At 35.0% G+C, this 20497-nt stretch overlaps 1 protein-coding gene across 6 annotated transcripts in view; it reads left to right on the forward strand.

Annotated features, from left to right (window-relative positions):
• Positions 1-20497, forward strand: part of MAPK9 (mitogen-activated protein kinase 9) — a 30048-nt gene that overhangs the window by 1745 nt on the left and 7806 nt on the right. For 2 of the 6 annotated variants that reach the window (XM_062587669.1, XM_062587671.1), the window contains exons 2-11: positions 3371-3545; positions 8287-8416; positions 9727-9785; positions 10375-10513; positions 11778-11943; positions 13235-13306; positions 17492-17674; positions 18702-18826; positions 19292-19355; positions 19865-19936. In XM_062587669.1, the coding sequence (XP_062443653.1) occupies positions 3424-3545; positions 8287-8416; positions 9727-9785; positions 10375-10513; positions 11778-11943; positions 13235-13306; positions 17492-17674; positions 18702-18826; positions 19292-19355; positions 19865-19936 (1132 nt within the window). In that variant the 5' untranslated portion in view covers positions 3371-3423. The other 4 variants (XM_062587670.1, XM_062587672.1, XM_062587673.1 and 1 more) reach the window with 4 other exon arrangements.

Here is a 20497-nt window from a genome sequence, read left to right on the forward strand (position 1 = left end):
CTTGGAAGTATGTTTGCTGACCATACTATGAATGTACGCATTGTACTTTTGGTGCTGGTCCTGTTTGTAGCTGCAGCGAGGAAGCAATAATTTAAAATGTGTGTTTCTGTGATTTAAATATGTCTACTTCCAAAAGATTTCTCTATAGGAAAAAGGTGGGGTTTGTTATGTGTCCTGGCAACAGGAGTGATGAATCAAAGTATTTCAGGTAGGAGAGTAACAGCTTAGGGTTTGGCTTTTGAACAGTGAAGAATCTATTTTTTACTCAAGGGGTCTGGCCCCCAAAATAGACTCTCTGTCTTAAGCCCCATGAACACTAACAGTTTCTCAGCACCTGACTTTTCATTAATGGCTGTGTCTGAAAAAACATATGTCCTGAAACAGTTTGCAGCGCAAGAAAGAAGTAGGGCTCATCTTGCTGCTTCCCTTGCATGCTTTATGGAAAAGCTAGATGCTCAGAACTGTGAATTCCAAAGAATGTCAAAATACATAAAAGTTGCACATTACATTATTTAAATCCCTCTTTGGATCTTGTCCAAAGAACTTACACTGTTTGATAAAAGAATTATTTTTGAAAGGTGGTTTTGTACAGGCAATGTTCCTCTAAGTGAGGGTTTTTCTGGTTCAGGTTAACTTCCTTTTACCCAACTTTATCTTTGTTACAAGAAAGTACTTCCTTAACCAATGAAGAAGTACAGTCTGTTTTTTCACGTTTTTTTTTTTAACTTACTGAGCTTATCAAAATTTAGACTTTTTTTCCCCTCTGAAAGTCTCTGCCAAAGATTGGATCTTGACATTTCTTTTTATCTTGACTCTCCAGCCATACCTTTCTTCCAATGTATGAAGATATACTGAAGACACTAAGGCTACTCAGTTAATCAGAAAATTTGATACTTCAGAGTCTTTAGCTTTGAAATAATAAACCTATATTTATATATGATTCTCTTTCTAGTGAGTACCTCAGCTAATACTCTGAGTTGTATTCTATCACCATGCTTCCTGCTGTGCTTTCCATTTAAAGGAGGACTATTCTCCTAGAGTTTGCCCAGGCAGGGGATTTTGTAAGTGATATTGGTGCCTACATAATGCTTTGGTATGCAACTCCCTATGTGTCTGACTGCACCTGAAAGTATTGTATGAGACACTTGCATTTTTCTTCCTCTCCACTCACCTCCCATCAGTTAACTGCTGGCACAGCAGGGAATTGGTAGCTCAAATTTTTCTTTTGCTGATGCTTCTCCTCATCCTTCCTCCCTCCCCTTGGTTAAATATCTACATCCCTCCCTCCCCTTAGTTAAATATCTACATCTCAATGCTGCTTAAATTTTGAGATACTGAGATTCTTGATATTTCTTCAGAATGTTGAGGCTCCCTTAAGTCTAAGCATTACCAGTTTAAATCCAGCCTCTATTAGGATTTGTAGCTTTTCTGTTTTACTTGCAGAGCCAAAATGATAAGCTTTTCCTGAAATTCATCTGCTGGCTTCATTCGTGAAGATGCTCCCTGTTGCTTGCAATAGTTTTCACCTAGGAAGCGAGAGATTCTAGGTTTTACTGCTTCATCTGCTTGAAGTAATTTAAAGCCACGCCTATGGCTCTGAGCCATTCTAGGATGGAGGTCTGTGTTGCTCTTGAGGCTTTTTTGTTTTGCATTGGATCACAAATATTTTTTAGGCCCATGAGAGAAAGTAACTGCTATTTGTCTAAAAAAGACACTGTATAGACTAGTGGTTAGGACAGCTGCCTAAGGGAAGGTGATAAAGTTTCATTTCCTGTTTTAAGAAACGCTTGACTATGTGTTTTGTTCTGGGCTATAATGTCTGTCTCTGTCATATTAATTGTGAAAATAAAAATTTGAAAATTCTTTTAGATGCTTTTTCAGGAGTCCCTGGGGTAATTATTTTGTCAGCCTTGAAGAAGGTGGGTAGCCTGGAAAACTGGATGTCTTTACTCTTGTTACTGCAGAGCTAAAGAGGTTTAGTCCATTACCTTGCTCTGTAACGTAATTGCCTGCATCTAATTCATTCCTGATAGATGTTAGTGTAACACAGAAACCTGCAGTGAGGAAGAGTCCACAATTTCCTTAGGGAATCTACTCTAGTGCTTCGCTATTCTTACCTTAACAAATGGATTTTGTTTGTTCTTCCTCCTTTCCCTTTTCGTCTTTGAAAACTTCAATCAAAATCTTCATAACTTCATCCATCATGTATGTGGAGAACAGATTATTTCATTCCTCCTTTCTTTAGTCTTCTGTGCATGTGGAAATTGTGTTCCTCATCTCCTTTTCTTCTGGATAGATAACCCCAGTTAATTTGATGCTTTTTAGGTCTCCTCTTAGCTTTTGATCAGGCTTCTTACTGTCCTCTGGACTCTTTCCATTCACCCTAAGTCTTTACAAAGTCCAGTTGAAGCTTTGAAAGCCAAAGTATTTGGGAAATATTCAAGAGAGATTGACTTCAGAATTTAACTTCACAAATGATGTTTCTTTTTTGTATATAGTTTCCTAGCAAGTTCTGTAGGGTAGTGGTTAACAAAGAAAAGCTGTCCCAAAATACTGTAATACATATGGATGTAATATTTTCCATTATGGCATGGAAATCTCTTTCAAACTATAGCACAATACTATGTGATTCTTGTAGGACTGTGAGTACAATAACTGATAATACAAGATACTGTTGTGCTTTAAAGAAAAAGGATGGAGGGAGGAAGAGGAGAGTGGGTGGCAATACATATGGGACAAAGGTGAATCACCTGGCAGAGTTGAGGAGGTAATGCCCTGCTTGAAATTTGATACTTGTGAACTAGTTTGAAGGAAGATGAGTGGGACCTAGAGAAACTGCAGTAACTACAAGGATTGTTTTGTTTCAAAACTTTTTTTTTTCCTTTTTTCAGTTTTAATCAAGTCTTGCATGTTGCTTCCTGTGTTCTTGGCCTCCGCATGTTTCTGCCATTGCTTTTATCTGTCTTTGAAAGGCATTGTTAATGGACTTTACTGTAATGTTACAGAAAATACAGTCCTAGCCCATAGTGATAATTCTGTTACAGAATATCTCTTAATAAGTAAAGAAGGAGGCATTGAATTTGGGGTGGGATTTTTTTGTTGCTATTGTTTTTACAGTTGTTAGCTACTTGTTGTTTTGGGCTGTTGAACTACAGACACTAGCTTGCTTGAAGTTGTGAAGGCTATAATTATTTGCTGTCTTATCTGTAGGTATTGTTCATTAGTGGTGGTAATAAATAAAGTTTAAAGAATACTTATTAAATTATACATATGTTAATATATAGGAAATTTTTAATAGTGTGCATTTTCTAACTTGTATGCTTAGAACTAGAGAGAAATTGAACATTTATTTTCTTTCTTTTTCTTTAAGATCTTGAAAACTATACCAGGTCCTTGAGAGAGAAAACTACATGACACTACACCATGAGTGACAGTAAATGTGATAGTCAGTTTTACAGTGTTCAAGTTGCAGATTCAACATTCACTGTATTAAAACGTTACCAGCAATTGAAGCCCATCGGATCAGGTGCACAGGGCATTGTTTGGTGAGTAATAAATACTTTATTTGAACATAAAAAAAAAAACTATAAATACAAAATGAAATTTGAATGCATTCACAACAGAATAAAGTGGTGCCAGGGTATCAAATGCTGATGATAATTTCTCTATCTCTTGCTACAGGATTATGGACTACATAGATTCTAAAATACCCATTTACTGTAGTTTTTGTACTTTTTCTTTTGTTTTTAGGGGAAAAATAATACCTGGATAACTGACTAATTTAAGAGGGTCAACAAATTTCCTTCTCATTAACCACTTTATTTTTGTTTCTAGATTTTACATTCCCCATGTAGTTATGATATTACAGTGTAAGGCATGACAATGAGATGGTGAGAGGTTCTGGGTTTTACTCGTTTCTTCATCATGGCCCCTTTCTTCCCCCCCTTTTATTCCCGATCACTCCTGTCCATTTCTAGGAGCCATCAATGCAGTGCCTTGCCATTAACTGGCAGGATGAGACAAATCAATGTCATTGTCACTCCATGGATTAACCAGAAAGGGATGCTGTGTGAGGGGTTGGGCTGGCCGTCTCTTCCTTGGTGTGTCACCTCAGCTATGTGTCCAGCCTCCACTGGCCCAGGACGTGAGAGTCGTTAGTCTCATCCTGAACCTTAGTCTCTTGTATGGCACCACACCTCTGGGCCAGCTAAAGGTAAACATTTTCAAATGTTTTCTAGACTGCAGCTATCTATTCTACCCAACTTACTGCCAGCCCATATTTTGTTGGGCAAAACTTACTTGGTACCAATAGAAATGTTTATTGATGCAGTTTTACAGTTCCATACACAAGGGAGCAAAAAGATATTTTGAGGAACACTGAGTGACTTCATGTGACGTAATCACAACAACATGATCGGCTGTTCATACTTCAAACACAGTCTGCAGTTTTGGTTCGTCTAAATCCTACAGAATAAGTGGGATGACTCATATGCTATGAGCAACTTTTTTTTATGTCACACCGTGTGCCCATTTTTTTCACCTTCTCATAATGTTAAAAAATACATAAATTATTTTTATGTATTATTTTATATGTATTTTATATATGTGCATATATATAGAGAGAGAGAGGAGGAAAAATGTGTTATCCTGGGAATATAACATCTTATTTTAAAATGATTTTGGTTTTCCTGTTGCCCTGCTATTAGATGTGAAATAAGCAAAATTAGAACACCATATTTCATTCTTCTTTAATCGGTTGAGTGATGAATGGGTAGGCATACTGGGTCTTGGTTATTAGTGTTTGTGTAAGATTTAATGTAGTGCTAATGTTTTCCAGCTATAAATATTCTTCACATTATATTAGTTCTAGATGGCATCCAGGAATTCAGAGTAGTTGTGATTGCTCCTTCTTTCACCAGAAGTATATAACTTATTTTCTGTCTCAAACTAAGCTGTTTCTTCAAAAAGAAGTTAGGGTAGTGTCAAGGTCAGCATCGTGGAAAGAAGGGGTGATCTTATGTATTGACTTATTTTGAGAGAGCCCAATTAAAGGAACATCAATGTAAAGCATTGTGTAAATTCTCATCTTCATTTGAAACATCTGAAGGCATTTTTCTTGTTTGATGAGGAATTTTTAATACCAAGTGAGTCACTTCAACTAGGAGGAGTCTGGATGTTGCTATTTTCTCAAAATATGAATAGGAAGCTCTGCATATTCAGTTCTGTGAAGAATTGGTATTGTTTCAGTTGAGGTTTTTTCTTTGATATCAAAATAGAAAAAAGATGTGCATTTTTTTTCCAAGTAGATACTGAAGAATAGCAATGGATGAAATACAAATGAAGGGTATAGAAAGATGAAAAGAAGAATTTGGTTGCTGGATATAGGGTATTTCTAGCTTGCACACTGCCAACAGGCTGGAAGAGAAAATGGATTTGCCTTCTGAATTTTATATACAAAGTACTTTTTTATATGCGACTTTCCCCACTCTTTTGACTTTCCCCACCTCTGCATTCCGAAGTATCAGTGTATTCAGCATAGTATATTTAGGACTGAATAATCACTTGCACAGCATTACTCTCTTGAAATAATTTTCACCTTAAACTTCCTGGCATTCTTTTTCCTTTTTGTCCTTGATTTCTCTGAATTTTCTAGTGAATATGAGTCTATCCTAGCAAATTCTTGTCACGCACTGCAGCAAAAACCACAGTCTTATAAATGAAAATGTTTGAGCTCTGGCTGTGTTGATAATTGTACTTGCAATTGTACTTCAAGACACAGTCAGAAGAAGTTGTTTTAGTACTTGCAAACTCTTTTTAGACAGTGGAGAAAGAGTCAGTGAAGTGGAAGAAGCAATGCAAGAATTCATAGTAGTAGTAGTTCAAAGCAGAAGTCATTTGTCTACAGAAATGAAGTGTGATTTCCTTCTGTAATTCAGCCCATAATCTTTTGTTAATAACCTCATCATTTATGTAGCATCATTAGTCTAGATGTTAAATATTTGCTCAACACAAGTGTAGCAGAACTATTACCAGTGCAGTAAGACCTTACTGCTGTTCACCATGATCAAATTGGAATTGCTGTTTTGTGGGAAGATAGACATCTGTAAGAGATTCTTCAATGATATTGAATGGTGAAATAATTCATAGATTTCCTTTTAGTAACCAAGGTGTTAATCAGATAGACTCTGCTTTTATTAACTTTGTACCTGATACAGTTGCCATATAGTTGCAATGAAGAAAAGTGTGTTTTGAATTCAAATGAGAAGGATGGAGAAAGAAATTTTCTGCTTACCAGGTGAAAAATCAACTTAATCTGCATTATTTGATTTAATCTCCATCTCTTTTTTGTTTAAAATTACATAGTATTTAGCAGCATTGGTGGCAATAGAGGATATCTTCTGTCTTTTTTCCTTTTTTTCTAAATTAAACAAATGTATGCATATACAGTCAACTTTTTTTTCCCCCTCCTTCTAATTCAGCAGCCACAGCCTTCCATTTTTTGAGATGCAACGTCAAAGTCGCTCCCATGTAGATGAGCAATATGAGAGGATCAGGTGGAGGGTTTTTTTGTTTGCATAAGATTAAGTCTTGTCTTACATCAGGTTTGTCAGATTACATAGGCACATTTATTTTGTCTAAAGTTGCATGTACATCCACTGCAGAACTAGCTTATGTACCTATAATGGACCTGAACAACTATTTTATCTGTATCTCTTTGGTAGTTGCTGCTTTTTGTACTGCACAAGTACAAAAAGCACTTCACAAGGTAGTTAAAATCATTAACATACGCAAAACTTCTTATTCTTCATATAACATCTTCTAGAAGAAGTAAATACTGAAATACCAGTGCTTTCACGTCTTTTAGGAAAATAATTTCTCCAGCTGTTTTGCCAGTTGCCTTCCTCCCGTTTTGTATTTTCTTTTGAATAGATGTAAAGGCTTAAGTCTGAGAGTGACGGTATTATTGAATAAAGATTTGTTATGTATTTCACAGAACTAAGGTAAAATAAATGCTATCAAGCTTTAAGTGGAGATGGCACATAGATTCAATCTAGGGACATACAGATGTGTGCTTTCTTGAAGACACGACTCCTGGGTGACCCCTGCTTTGTAGTGGTATTGCTTTTCCCGGTAGGAGAAGCAGTGACTTGTTGCTTATAAATTTTACATAATTTGAGTATAGTTGTATTGTTGTTACTACAGAGAAAGATATACTTGTAAAAATACGGTAATATAATCTTTAAGTGTAGTATTGTACATATCTGAAAGAGATGGGGAAGGAGCTAACAAACAGGTTAAAACATGCCTGGAAAATATATGTGAATGACTGCTTTTCTTTTTCTTTTTTCTTTCTTTTTCTTTTTTTTTTTTTTTTTTTCCTAAGCAAGCAGCATTAAATGAAACTAGAGTAATGTGGGAATCCTTCTTTAAAGCTAGAGATGTGAAAGTTTGGAACTCTTGACTAGCTTGGGATGGGCATTCACATATATTTTGCTGAATAAGTGTGTGTGATAATACAGAAGAATATTCCCGCTTACTTTAGTTTTGTTCTAAATATGCAGAATAACAATTTAAGTACAGATTCTAGCTATTAAGGTGAACATATACCTGTTTCTGAAGCTGCAGAAGGAAAGAGTAAGGACAACTGAATAAGACATGGTCATTTTCACTTTGACAGTCATATTGCTCCCTAACATCTATGAATTTCAATATTTTTTGTATATATAAATTGGGGGGGGGGGACGACACACCAAATGATAGATGTAGTTTTCTGCTAAGTACTATTATTGCTTAAAGTTGTAAAAGGATTCTTATACCGGAATCCTGATGCCTGAAGAGTGGATGCCTCCATTGTTGTGACTATCCTGTAGAAGAAGAAAAATTTCTGTTAGAAATGGTAAATGGCTGTCAGCAACAGTGTCCAAAAATTCCAAAGTATGCAGATTAGGCAGCTGAGGTGCTTTTAAATTTCAAATAAATTAAAATATTTTTAGACTTTGATTTTTTTGAAGGTGTCTTGAGTTAATGGGTTCTGGTTTATGGAAGGAGCGCAGAAGACTTCTGATAACTGTGTCAGTGGCTTCTGTTTAACTTATTTCTATTTTTAAAGGGTACGCAGGTTCTCTTCTAATGTTTGTTTTCTAAATGAAAATTAGGAGGCGATAATATCGTCAGGTGTGGATGTGCATTGTTTCTTGATTTCTTTCCTCACTCTCCCCTCCCCCTTGCTCCTCCTCTCCCCTAAAGAGATTTCTACTTAAGTTGTTTGTCTTTGAAAACTTCTAGTGCTGCATTTGATACAGTCCTTGGAATAAATGTTGCTGTAAAGAAGCTGAGTCGTCCTTTTCAGAATCAAACACATGCAAAAAGAGCATACAGGGAGCTTGTTCTTTTAAAATGTGTCAATCACAAAAATGTAAGTTTGGCTTTATGTTTCCCTCCCTCATGAGTATAAGTTGTCTAAAAAGCTCTTGATTTACTTTCATACCTACTGTTAGTAACCAAAGTAAGGGGAAAAAGTGATGAGAGGGACTGGGAGGATTTGCTGTGAGAATACAGTTCTTTACAATGTATGATTAAGTTCAGGATGGTGTGTTGGGTGGTGTCTGGAGGAGGAAGTGCCAGGAAGAGGCAGGGACTTTTAGAGCAATGTTGATAAGGGTTGCCCATCACCATAGACTTCATAAAGCTGGCCTTCTGTAGTGCATTTGTCTATTTAAGTCTTTTGCAGTAGAGCCTGTTTGGCAGAGGGTTTGGTTGTGAGTTTGGCTGTTCTAGCTGCTTTTCAGTTAAATTTCGTGAGTTCAGTCAAGGTTTCTTTTTATTTAACCAGTGTTTAATCTAACTGGCAAGGTGGGGGAGTACAGAAAGGAAGATGGATAGAAGATTTTGCCTGGATGCAACCCTGTCTAACATGCTCTAGGTGACCCTGCTGAGCAGGGAGGTTGGACTGGATGATCTCCAGAGGTCCCTTCCAACCTTACTGATTCTATGATTCTATGGGACAGAATTTTGTCTGACATTTTATCTGTGAACAGAAATGAAAATACTATGCTGCTTGCTTTTGTTGGACTGTATATTAATCATTCAACCTTTTAAAATATGAAGCTTTATAATATCAATACTTGAATGTTCAAGCACAAGAAAATAAAGATTTTGTGAATGTATTGCATTCTGATGTTAATATGAACTGGAAGCATTGAGACCTCAGCACATTTCATGGAATCAATTAATTGTTTATGATTGATTTTAAATAAGCTTTTGATGAAGTCCTGAAGTAGCAGAGTAAAAGCAAGGTAGTAATTGATGACAAGGATGACAATACAGTAATTTTAATTGCTGTAGAAATAGTATATAATTATCTAAATTGGATGGGGTGGCATGGAGTGCCTCTGCATACGTGCTGTTGCACACCATATACTTTTAAAGAAGAGGTTATTACGCCTTAGTGTTGAAAAAATGGGGTATTTTTCGGGCAGTAGAGAGGGAGATAAGCTGAACAAAAAAAACCTCAAAAAATAAGAAAACCTCAGCCAGTCTTGGCTACCACAGGATACATGCTGCAGTTTTGAACTGAGCTTTTTTAACACAAGTAAACTAAGTGAAATCAAATACAATTTAAATATTATGTTTTCAACAGTGTACATAGAATTTTGAATAATATTTTCTGCAGTATTGTTTTTACATGAATTAAGTGTTCTTCTCATGTTTATTTTTACTTTATAGATAATTAGTTTATTAAATGTATTTACACCACAGAAGTCGCTAGAGGAGTTTCAGGATGTGTAAGTACTAGATTTTTGTTTTAATTTACTTGGCAAACACTAGCCTAAGCCTTACACCTAAACTTCCAGGATCTTGCAGACTTCACACTTTGAAAACAGGGTGGTAGCTGAAGGGTGATTCTGACTTTCAATTAGTCTTTCTTGTCTCTTAAAGAAATCTAAAAAGAAGAAAGGACTACCTAAGAAAAGTGGGAAATAAAAAAAGGATTGGTTAACTTCTACTCAGCTGTCTGCAATGCTTTGCTGATTGCACATATATCTGATTAGTGTACTTTTCCTTCACTTAAATGGGTCACTTCAGGGTAATAGCTTGGTCTGGATAACCTAATACCATCTTTTTGATCTAGATGGAATGTCAAAGGTGTTGTAGTGGTGATGGGATTGGTTTGTCAATCAGTCTAGATTTATGGTGGTTTAATGTGGGCTAGCCATACATACAGGTATATGTAGTATTGTGGTTTGTGAATGGGCTTGTTTGGTAAAGACGGGAGAGGGGTAGCAGCTTTTATTAAACATCACTTGTGCTAGGTTTAAACATGATTTGAAAAGTGAGTCTCTAAGTTTTCTTATTTTTTTTCTTTTGGTTTAGATATTTGGTTATGGAGCTCATGGATGCAAATTTGTGCCAGGTTATTCATATGGAGTTGGATCATGAAAGAATGTCTTACCTTCTCTATCAGATGCTCTGCGGTATCAAACATCTCCATTCAGCTGGTATCATCCACAGAGTAGGTACTATTAGATCACTAATCTTCTTTATGAAGACAGATGTTCTTATGAATCTGTTGGGGGGTGAAAACTGTTACCTTGAAAGTTTGTATTATGCATTTTTTCATTGATACTATTATTATTATTAAATCTGAAGACTGTTCCTAGTTCAAAGATGAAGATCTATATATTGTAAATGAAACTTAAAACAGGCTAGCTCTGTGGATGGTAGAATGGCATTTACAGCAAATTTTGTCAATAACATAATTTAACTAATGTTTAAAAGAAAAAACATGAGCAACAGCAGATGTTTAAAATTACTAGAGAATGTGTTTTTTGAAAAACACTAAAACAAAACCAAAAGACCTTTGAAGTCCAGGAGTAGAAATTCTTAATTAGATGAGAGATCTGGATTTGAAAAGAAGGCAGGAGTAGGAAAGGGACAGAACTGAGGTAGCTTAGGAGAAATGGGACAGTAGGAATGAGCAGAAGAGTCCATGACTCTTCTAGCTTCTTTAGAGCTTGAATATGTATGTGATTCCCACATTTGTTGTTAATTAAGCATATTGAAATCACATGGCCCAGTGTTACAGCAAGATGAGGTAACAATAAATTTCCCTATGAACTCTACTGCGTGATTATTCTGTTACTTCAAGATGAAGTCTAGGGGGAACATTAGAATATCCAGTCTAGCTGATGGTTCATGAGGTTGAAGGTATGTTTTCAAATATAGAACTTCCTTTATTAAATGAGGTGGGGACATATACATAGTTGACACATGCTTGAGGAAGGTACTAAGAATACTGTTGAATTGAGTGAGTAAAATACTTGGGCTATAACAGAATTAAATCTGCTTGTAAGTGTGTGATTCAGTTTATTGTGATAATTCATGAATACAGACTAGAATGAAATAGTTCTTTCACTATAATGTATATTCCTTTTGATTCGCTAGTGACTTTTCCTAAAGGAAAATATCTCTTAAAATACTTCATTCCCCTTGCTCATAGGTAGTTTTATACTTCACTATGTCACAGCTCTGTGAAATTTGCTAATCAGTGTAGTACAGTTTATTAAAGATTATAGTCTTCCCTGAATTTTTTTGAGTACTTAGCTGTGAAACATTTAACTTGTTTGTGTGCATCTGTGTAGAGAGCAACAGATGCATCAGAGCATAAATACGAAGTTGGTAATGTGAGATGAACTTGTGGGATATATTGACTTTGGAGGTGGGATGTATTTTTCAGTATGTTGATCCTTCTGTTAACTGAAATAATTTCCTCTTAGGATTTGAAACCCAGCAACATAGTAGTAAAGTCAGATTGTACACTCAAAATCCTTGATTTTGGACTGGCAAGAACAGCGTGTACTAATTTTATGATGACTCCATATGTAGTAACACGGTATTACAGAGCACCAGAGGTTATCCTTGGAATGGGATATAAAGAGAATGGTAAGTTGCTGGACTAATACCTTAAATCTTTTGTCTGAAGCACATCTGTCTCAGAACATAGCTCTGAAAGTTGGGGGCTGGTCATCCCCTCCATGTTGCTTTTTAAAGCATGTTAATCAGGGTATTGGAAATAACAAAAATTACACTCCTGACTGTTTTGGAGTATAGAAAAGCTTTTCTGCTCTGTGTGCATCTCTTCATTTCACTTCTAATGTTCTTTCCCCCACTGTTCTTATTTCTTTGCTTGCGTTGTCCTGTTGCCATGTTTTTTATCCTATGAAAAAGTGATGTTTGAGACACTTCTGCTCAACGATACAAAAAATATAACCATCTGTATATAAGTAATTAACAGTATTATCAGTGTGATTTTATTCTGAAGTATTTTCTTTTTACCATTTGTCCTCTTTTTTTTGTCTTGGATCACTTTATTCAAATCTGTTTCAAATCCCTAGGACAAACCATGTCTTGTCCTCTCTTAAATGTGCATAACACTTAAAGAGACTCGGTATTATATTCTAGTCATGATGATTTTAATAATACATTGATTATCCAGCCAATAAAATTGGTGGCCAGAAGATTGTCCTTGAACTGTGTTACTGGGGTCTTACCTGCTGGTTTTACTGGTTGTGGAGTAATATGCTGCCTCCTTTGGACTTCTTTCCTGTTATACCTGTTTACTTTATCACTTTATGCAGAGGTTTCGGAAGAGCATGTTATTTATATTATGTATAAAACTCTGGTTGTGTAAGACTTAACAGGACCTTGCTGAGCCACTGATCAGGAAAATTTGGCCGAATGAACAGGGCAGCTTGTGGTACGCTAAGTGCTAACGTGGATCAGAACGTTAAAGACTGTTCTGGATGGGACAAAAAATAATTCATCTGCAGGACTGTAGATAAACAGTGTGAGCTTAAAAATAAAAATAATTGTGGTATTTAAAAATTCTTTAATCTTTTGTCCTTGTTGCACCTAACAAATGATAGTGGATATCTGGTCTGTTGGGTGCATTATGGCAGAAATGGTCCTCCATAAAGTGCTGTTCCCAGGAAGAGATTGTATCCTTCATGGTGGTTTGAGAAATCTAAACGCTCATTGTATTTTATAAAATGCTAATAACAAAACTTCAACAACAGTCAGTTGCTGTTGATATGATTTAAAATTCATGTTAGTGGTTTGGTTTTTCACATTGTTGTGTTTTATTGTAGATGCTAGACTTTTGTTTTCGTTTTTGTTTTTTCTTTACTTCTGTTCATGATACTTCATAATTTGATCATTTCATTTTTATTTTCAGTTGATATCTGGTCAGTTGGGTGCATCATGGGAGAATTGGTGAAAGGTTGTGTGATATTCCAAGGCACTGATCGTATCCTTCCCTAGTCATTCTTGAATCCCATTCCACTTCCAACAGAAACATAATTATTTTGATCTGTATAGGTATAAAAGCATAAAAAAAATATTTGCAATCATGGTTTAGTTGATCTACTGTAATATTTGAAATTAGTGTCATTAACCAAATTATTGAGCTTCTCATTTAATTTTCTCAGACTGTACTTAGTGTAATTTGTACTGGTTGAATCTGTAGAATGTATAGTTAGAACTTCAGCTTTTGTAGCTTTAAAAGGATCCTGCTAGATTTAAAAAATAAATAGCAGTAAGTATATTTTCTTACTATTGTTCTCTGTAGATAAGTATTATAAGCAAAAGCCTAAAATTACTTTTCACTATGCATGGATTTTGCTTCCTGTTTGTTTGAACAGTAGACTTGTTTTTTTTATTGTAAAATTTTTTTGAGTTTCAGTCAGATTTTTTTTTCTTGCTTATTAGCATTTGCTGGACAGCAGTGTCCCAACTGCAATAATACTGCATGAGAGATCTTTTTATTATTATTTAATACAAAAAGAAAAACTCTTTTATTTTGAAACTTTTTTCATTTTATAAAAAATTTATTTTGGGCTTTTTCTAGAAAACTCTTATTCTTCCTTCCCCCCCTCCAATTTTTTTTGACCTAAATTTATCTTCAGAAAATCCGGTTTTCTTATGTAGTAAGAACTGTAAGAAAATTTACTGTGAAATGTATATATGACTTCATACAGTTGAAATTTCAGTAACCCATTACTGGATCAGAGACAAGACTTTCCACTATGTTAAGTGAACAGAAATGATGATTTGATGAATTATATATTCTTTTCTGGATGCGTTTGGTATATTTCAAAATACTTAGAAACCAAATTAAAATGACTGACTAGCTATGAAGTTCCAATTACAGAATTTGAGCAAAACCAACTTCTTTACCAGCCTTTATAAAGACAGGAGAAAATCTTGCAAAAGAGTGTTGTAGGACTAGATGTTCAGGACTGATCAATAAAAGTGTAATCTAGAAAATGCAATTAAACCAAAATTGGCAGTCTATGGCTCTAGGTTTTAAGCCACAGATACTTGTGGTCTGGGATTTTGAGAAAAGCATAGCATTTTTGCTCATCAGCAAGCAAAAGTTTGGGCACATCACTTTCAAATATCATGTATGAGTTCACAAAATCTTTTCGTACATACCTGTATATCTTAATAGTGGCCTTTCAATTTGAATGCTGAATTTCATGACACTAATCTTCAGCAGTTGATCATGCATTTAGTATTACAAATAATTAATTATTAAATAAGACTTTTTGTTTTTTCACTTTTCTTCCTTTCTATACTTACTGTTTTATCTTCTGAAGCCTTTAGACCAACCTAACACAATTCTTCATGTATGTTATGTGTCTTTCACCTGCATGTTAGCATGGGCTATTTTGATTTATTTATGAATAAATGAAGGAAATTTTGTCCATACTTGTTAAATATGCAAGTTAACGTTTATTGCTCTTTAGGGGTCACTGAAGCTCCACCAGTCTATATCTCATGTAGTGTCTCCCTGTACATTATCAGAGGAGTGCATAGCTGTAGGGTTTTTTTTCCTTTATTCTAAGATACGGCTTTTGGTTCCCTTTAATGTCAAGCACTGATAGCTATTCATGTTGTTGCAACTTCTCCTTACTGATACCTGCTTCAGTTAGATTATCCATTTTTTGTAACTTCAGCTGCAGCATTGAGTGTGGTTTATGGGGGATGCTGATGTGTCTTTTTTTTTCTTTCTTTTTCTCCTTCCTCTCTCCCCTAATTTCTCTTTTATATTTTTTTTTGTATTGAAAAGCTCTGGTATTTGCGAGTTTAGAGCAGGGAACCAAGTTTGGCACCTTGCATTATTTATTGGTGTGCCATTGACTGTCTACAGGGAAAGTTGCTTTCCCCCTGCCCCCAGGGTTTTAGAAAGATGTTTGTGTTTTTTCCATATGGCTGCTGGGCATTTCTTACAGACTTGCAGCAGTGTCCTGGTTGGGCTGAGATGTTCTGGTTGTCTGACTGATGGATCGACAGAGCCTGCTCCAGACTGGTCCTATGGAGAGTCAAGGAGGCATAGTTAATGGCCTGTGTTGCTGGCAGTTGCTATTGCACTGGAATTGAAAAATTAAGAAAAAAACATGCAGTTTAGATGATTAAGACCAAATAATGGACCACCTAGCAGCATCAGAGAAGGTTTTGAATGCTCTTGATGGCCAGGTAGTGAAGGAAGGAGGGACTGAGGGGAAACCCTGCCTGATGGGTGCAAAAGCATGAGGATTTTAGACGTGGTCTGAATTTCTTAGGGGGAGAAAAACATTTTAGCTTTACTGAAACTGTGTGAGGACTCTCTTCTTACCACCTGTTCTTCCAGAGTCCCCCAAATTAGGTAGGCACACCAGGCATGGCCTAAACTGTTTGAATTACTATTGTTCTTGGGTTTTCTTACTATTCAGAAAGGATAGTTTTGTCCACAGGTTTCCAGGTTATTCGTAGGGCATTTGAATGGTTTTCACTGAAATCAAGGTTTTCTCCTAGTGGGTTTCTAATGAGCATAACTTAAAGACCAACCTTATTTTGTGGAAAATACATATTTTTTTCAAATTTCAATATTTGTAGTGTGCTTTGAAGACATCTAGCTGAGACACTTATTGGCATTGGTCATAAAGTTTTTCTACTCCCTTAAAAAAAAATGCTGCAACCACAGTAGAAGGGGCTTTAGTTTGATTAGCTGACTAACCACATGCTGTTACTCAAAAAGAATCTAGATTGGTGGAGATCTCACAGAAATCAAATTTCCAGGTAGGAACAAAATTTCCTAGTGTGTGTTAAAAGGTTTATTTGTATGTGCTTTATTTTAGCATGAAAATGTAATGTTTTCTATTATGATTGTAATATCCCTTTTCCATTGCCATATATTAAATAAACAAATTTTCAATCTTTGTATTAGTCTCTAGAAGTTTAGCATGAAGCAGTAAATATGCGTATATTTAGTTGTGTTTTTAATTCAGTTAACATGTCAAAAATACTTCTATTACACATTTTAAAATGTGTATCTTGACTGAAAGTGCAGTAAGTTTGTGGGTTTTATAGAATCTGTCTATATGAATAGGTTAGGTACCGGGAATAGGTTAAAATGCTAGATTATGAATTTAGATGTGGATTTTAGCAAAGTGGTTGTGACTGCTAGAATTGCATATTCTTTTAATCAGAAAAAAATGTAAAATGTAAATTGAGCAAACTTAATTGAATATTAGTACAGTGTATCTTAGTTTTGTTAACCTGACTAGACTCATTCAGAGCAAACTCTGGTATTTCTACCACATTTCATTACATGTAGGGCAAATGCTCATAGGTGACAGAGGAAGAAGGGGCAGTCCAGAAGAAACATGAAACCACTATTAAGGTAGTTTGTAGTTTGCAAGTGCAATTCTTGTAAAAACATTTAAAGTCTGAATTTAAGAACAGAATAGGTTTTGAATATTGCTGCAATTGATACACTTCGTTTTTCAAAACAAAAACAAAAGCAAAAATAACCCTGGATTCCCTGTTCAGAATTACTTATTTATTGAACTTTTCTGAATTTTAAAATAACTACTCAATTAGTTCCTAATTTAAGAGGGGGAAAAAAAGAGGGCATCTTTCTTTAGGAAAGATGCAGAAGAGTTGTCTACTCTGAAGATGGTATTTGTCCTTCTGGGCTTTTTCATGTATTTTTCCCTACCTTCAGAAATCTTCTGTACGATGGTACTCTGTGTACTTCAGAAGACTCAAAAGCAGCCTTTCTCATTTTGTCTTCGTAGTCTCTGTTGAACAAGGTTCTTTTGTTGTGGATACAGTTGCTAAATAAAGACTTCATTAGGACTCTTTAAAGTACTGCATTCAAAACAAGCCAATAGATGTTAATGAATGGCAGAGATTTAAAAATAATGTATTTTGCAGCACTTCTAGCCCATCCTTTTGTTAGGATTACAAAATCTGAATTTTATACTTTTTATCAGTCTAAGCTTTTGCATGGCAGCTCAGCTCAGGGTATAGTTGTTTCTAGAATGAAGTTTGTATTTGTGCCTTTTGTTCAAGTTTTCATTTGCTTTTCAGATTTCTATAAATGATATTTTTTATATAGTGCAAACTTCAAATACTTCAGCTGATTTTTCCTAAAGATACTGTGCAGATATTGATCAGTGGAATAAAGTTATTGAACAGTTAGGAACGCCATCAGCAGACTTTATGAAGAAACTACAACCTACAGTGAGGAATTATGTAGAAAACAGGCCAAAATATCCTGGTATTAAATTTGAAGAGCTCTTTCCAGACTGGATATTTCCATCAGAATCTGATCGTGACAAGTTAAAAAGTAAGGAGGGGGGTTTTCTCTTTTTAAAGATGTTCCTTTAAAATGCTGATAGTACACTTAATAAAAAAAAATATATAAATAAAATGTACCACTGTGTATTACAATACGTGTCAACACTAAGAGTTGCATACCTGCTGTTTCTTTCCTTTGACATATCCTGAGGTGTTTTGTAAGAATTACTTTATTAGTAGTCATTGAATAGAGAAATAATTCCCTGTTCTCAAAATTCTACTTAATTCTAATATACTGAATAGTGTCTATGACTTAAGTGTTTAAGTCATACTTACTATGGAAGTTATTTACAATTAAATTTTTCTAGTTGATGTGGGCGTACGATTGATTTCAGATATGCCTTGACGTCAGATGATTACTATTAAAGGAGAAAAAAGGCTTGTTATTATCTACATGATTGAAAATTACTTTACACAAAATAGTATTTTATTTATAGCTATATTGTATTATTTATATTACTACTTTATATAATAATGTTTAATACAGAATACAGGTAAGTAAAATATATGTAGTATATTGTTTATATTGATGACTATTACATAGTAATTTTTCAGACAAAAGAAGTATCAAGAAAATGCTACTGCAAAAATGGATAACCATTAACCCCTCTATAAAGAAAGAATAATTTGATATCGTATAATTAGATTTTTATTGTACTAAGATGTGCTTTTAAAAGCTTATTAAACATTAAGTCTTTGGTGTTCACACAAACTGTGACGCATGTGACAGCTGAACTGTTAAAAATTGAGATTGATTGATTGAGGTCAATTGCAGGATATGTTTTGTATTATAATAAAATTAAGTTTACATTAAAAGATGGTGACCTTCTTTTTAAAATATAACACACCCACCCACGCCCCTGCACACCTGTGTGTGTGAGAGCAATAAATGGAACTTGTTGAAAGGTTTAGTTAGTGAAAGTCTGTTACATTGTGTCTTGCCTATTCCTAATGTTTTCTGTGTCAGACTTTAACCTCTACAGCTCTTTTCATGCTTTTTTTTTTTAATTTTCTAGCCAGTCAAGCTAGAGATTTATTATCAAAAATGCTTGTAGTAGATCCAGACAAGAGAATTTCTGTAGATGAAGCCTTACGTCATCCTTATATCACTGTCTGGTATGATCCGGCTGAAGCAGAAGCTGTAAGTTTTTATTTATTAAAAATAAATTTTAAGATATCAGTGTGGGTGGGTGCTTTCCCCATTCTTGCCCCATCAGCAAAATTTCAGGGGTAGAACCACCTGAAAATCAGACAGTAAGGTGGAATTCGTACAATTTTGAAAGTAGTTGTTGTTTCCTTTAGAGGAAGAGTTGCCTGTGGTGGTAATTCAGTGCTTTTTTAAAAGTGGACTTTCTCTGCAATCACATCAAGCTTTACAGTCACTTTTAATTTTTAGTTGATGCTTTTAAACAGCCTTTTAGTGGAGACAGAACTTAACAAATTTTTGGAGCTCTAAAATTAATGTAATTTTGAAATACTGGGGAATAGACTGCCAAAGATGAAAGTAACAAAATTCTGAGAAACTTGTCACTTTTATTTTTTCATGCTATGATTGATAGTGTTATCTGACATAGCAGGTACACTGTAGACTTTGTTTTCTTTGTAGCCTCCACCTCAAATCTATGACGCACAATTGGAAGAAAGAGAACATGCAATTGAGGAATGGAAAGGTAAGTAGTGGGTATGACCAATGACATTTATTGTAGTAACTTGTGTTAATGTACAACTTGGAGTACATAAATGGTGAATTGTGTAACTGACTGGGATCCACTATTCAAATTATAAAATACTACTTGTAGCAATAGGAAAAGAAATTAGTAAGGGAAAAATGTACCATCTGGAATGTACTCGCACATGCACACCCCTAAAGTATATTTAACAAAATGTCACAGTTTTCATTTTCTCAGGTGTCTTTTTTCCCCATCCTTTCCTTTGAATATTGTGTTATCTCCTAAGTGTTTGTAGTGCCAATGGCATTTTCTTTATTGGTAGAAAACTCAAATGGAATCTTTAATCATTGCATTAGGTCTGTTGTAAAAATAAATAAATAAATCCCTGTACCTGTACAAGTTATAGACTGACACTTATTGTACCTTTGTATGCTTGTAAACTCTTTACAAATCATCTGTGGTCTTACAATGCTCTTTCTGTCTCTCCTCTCCTTCCTCCTTCTCTTAAGAATTAATATACAAAGAAGTAATGGATTGGGAAGAAAGAAGCAAGAATGGTGTGGTAAAAGATCAGCCCTCAGGTTAGTCATCGTTTCAACAGTTCTATAACTGTGATGTGTAAGGTTGGTTGTTTGCATTACCGAAATGAAGAAATCCAGGTTAATCCAGGTAGGCAAAAGTTTTGTTGTTCAAGACTATTAGTTCTGATCAGTTTTTAGAAATCCCTGTGAAATAGTTTTACGTTCTTAAGAAATAAGTTGTAGCAGAACTTCTAAAGGAAGTCTTGTGTGTCTGATGCACTGCGTTGTATATTCACAGCCTTCTGAAAAGATTGAATGGACAAACGAGATATGTGGCATCACCTGTTACTGGATTTGCATGAATGAGTCCCTTTCATGTAGGATTTAATGTCTTTTGGGCTCCTTATTTCAAAAGCAGTTTATACTGCAAAGTATTTGTCTTTGACAGGATTCTTGATGATTGCTGTTCTCTTGGTTCAGTAGTTAGAATATTGTATGGTCTCCTGTGAGCTCTACCTATTAGATATCTTGATATTCAGGTTACTGTTCACCAGGTAACACAATTTATATATGTAAAAATGTGTAGATACGAATGTATATGCAACACACACACATATATGC

This window comes from Rhea pennata, chromosome 14 (genome assembly GCF_028389875.1).
Source record: "Rhea pennata isolate bPtePen1 chromosome 14, bPtePen1.pri, whole genome shotgun sequence".
Classification (NCBI taxonomy): domain Eukaryota; kingdom Metazoa; phylum Chordata; class Aves; order Rheiformes; family Rheidae; genus Rhea; species Rhea pennata.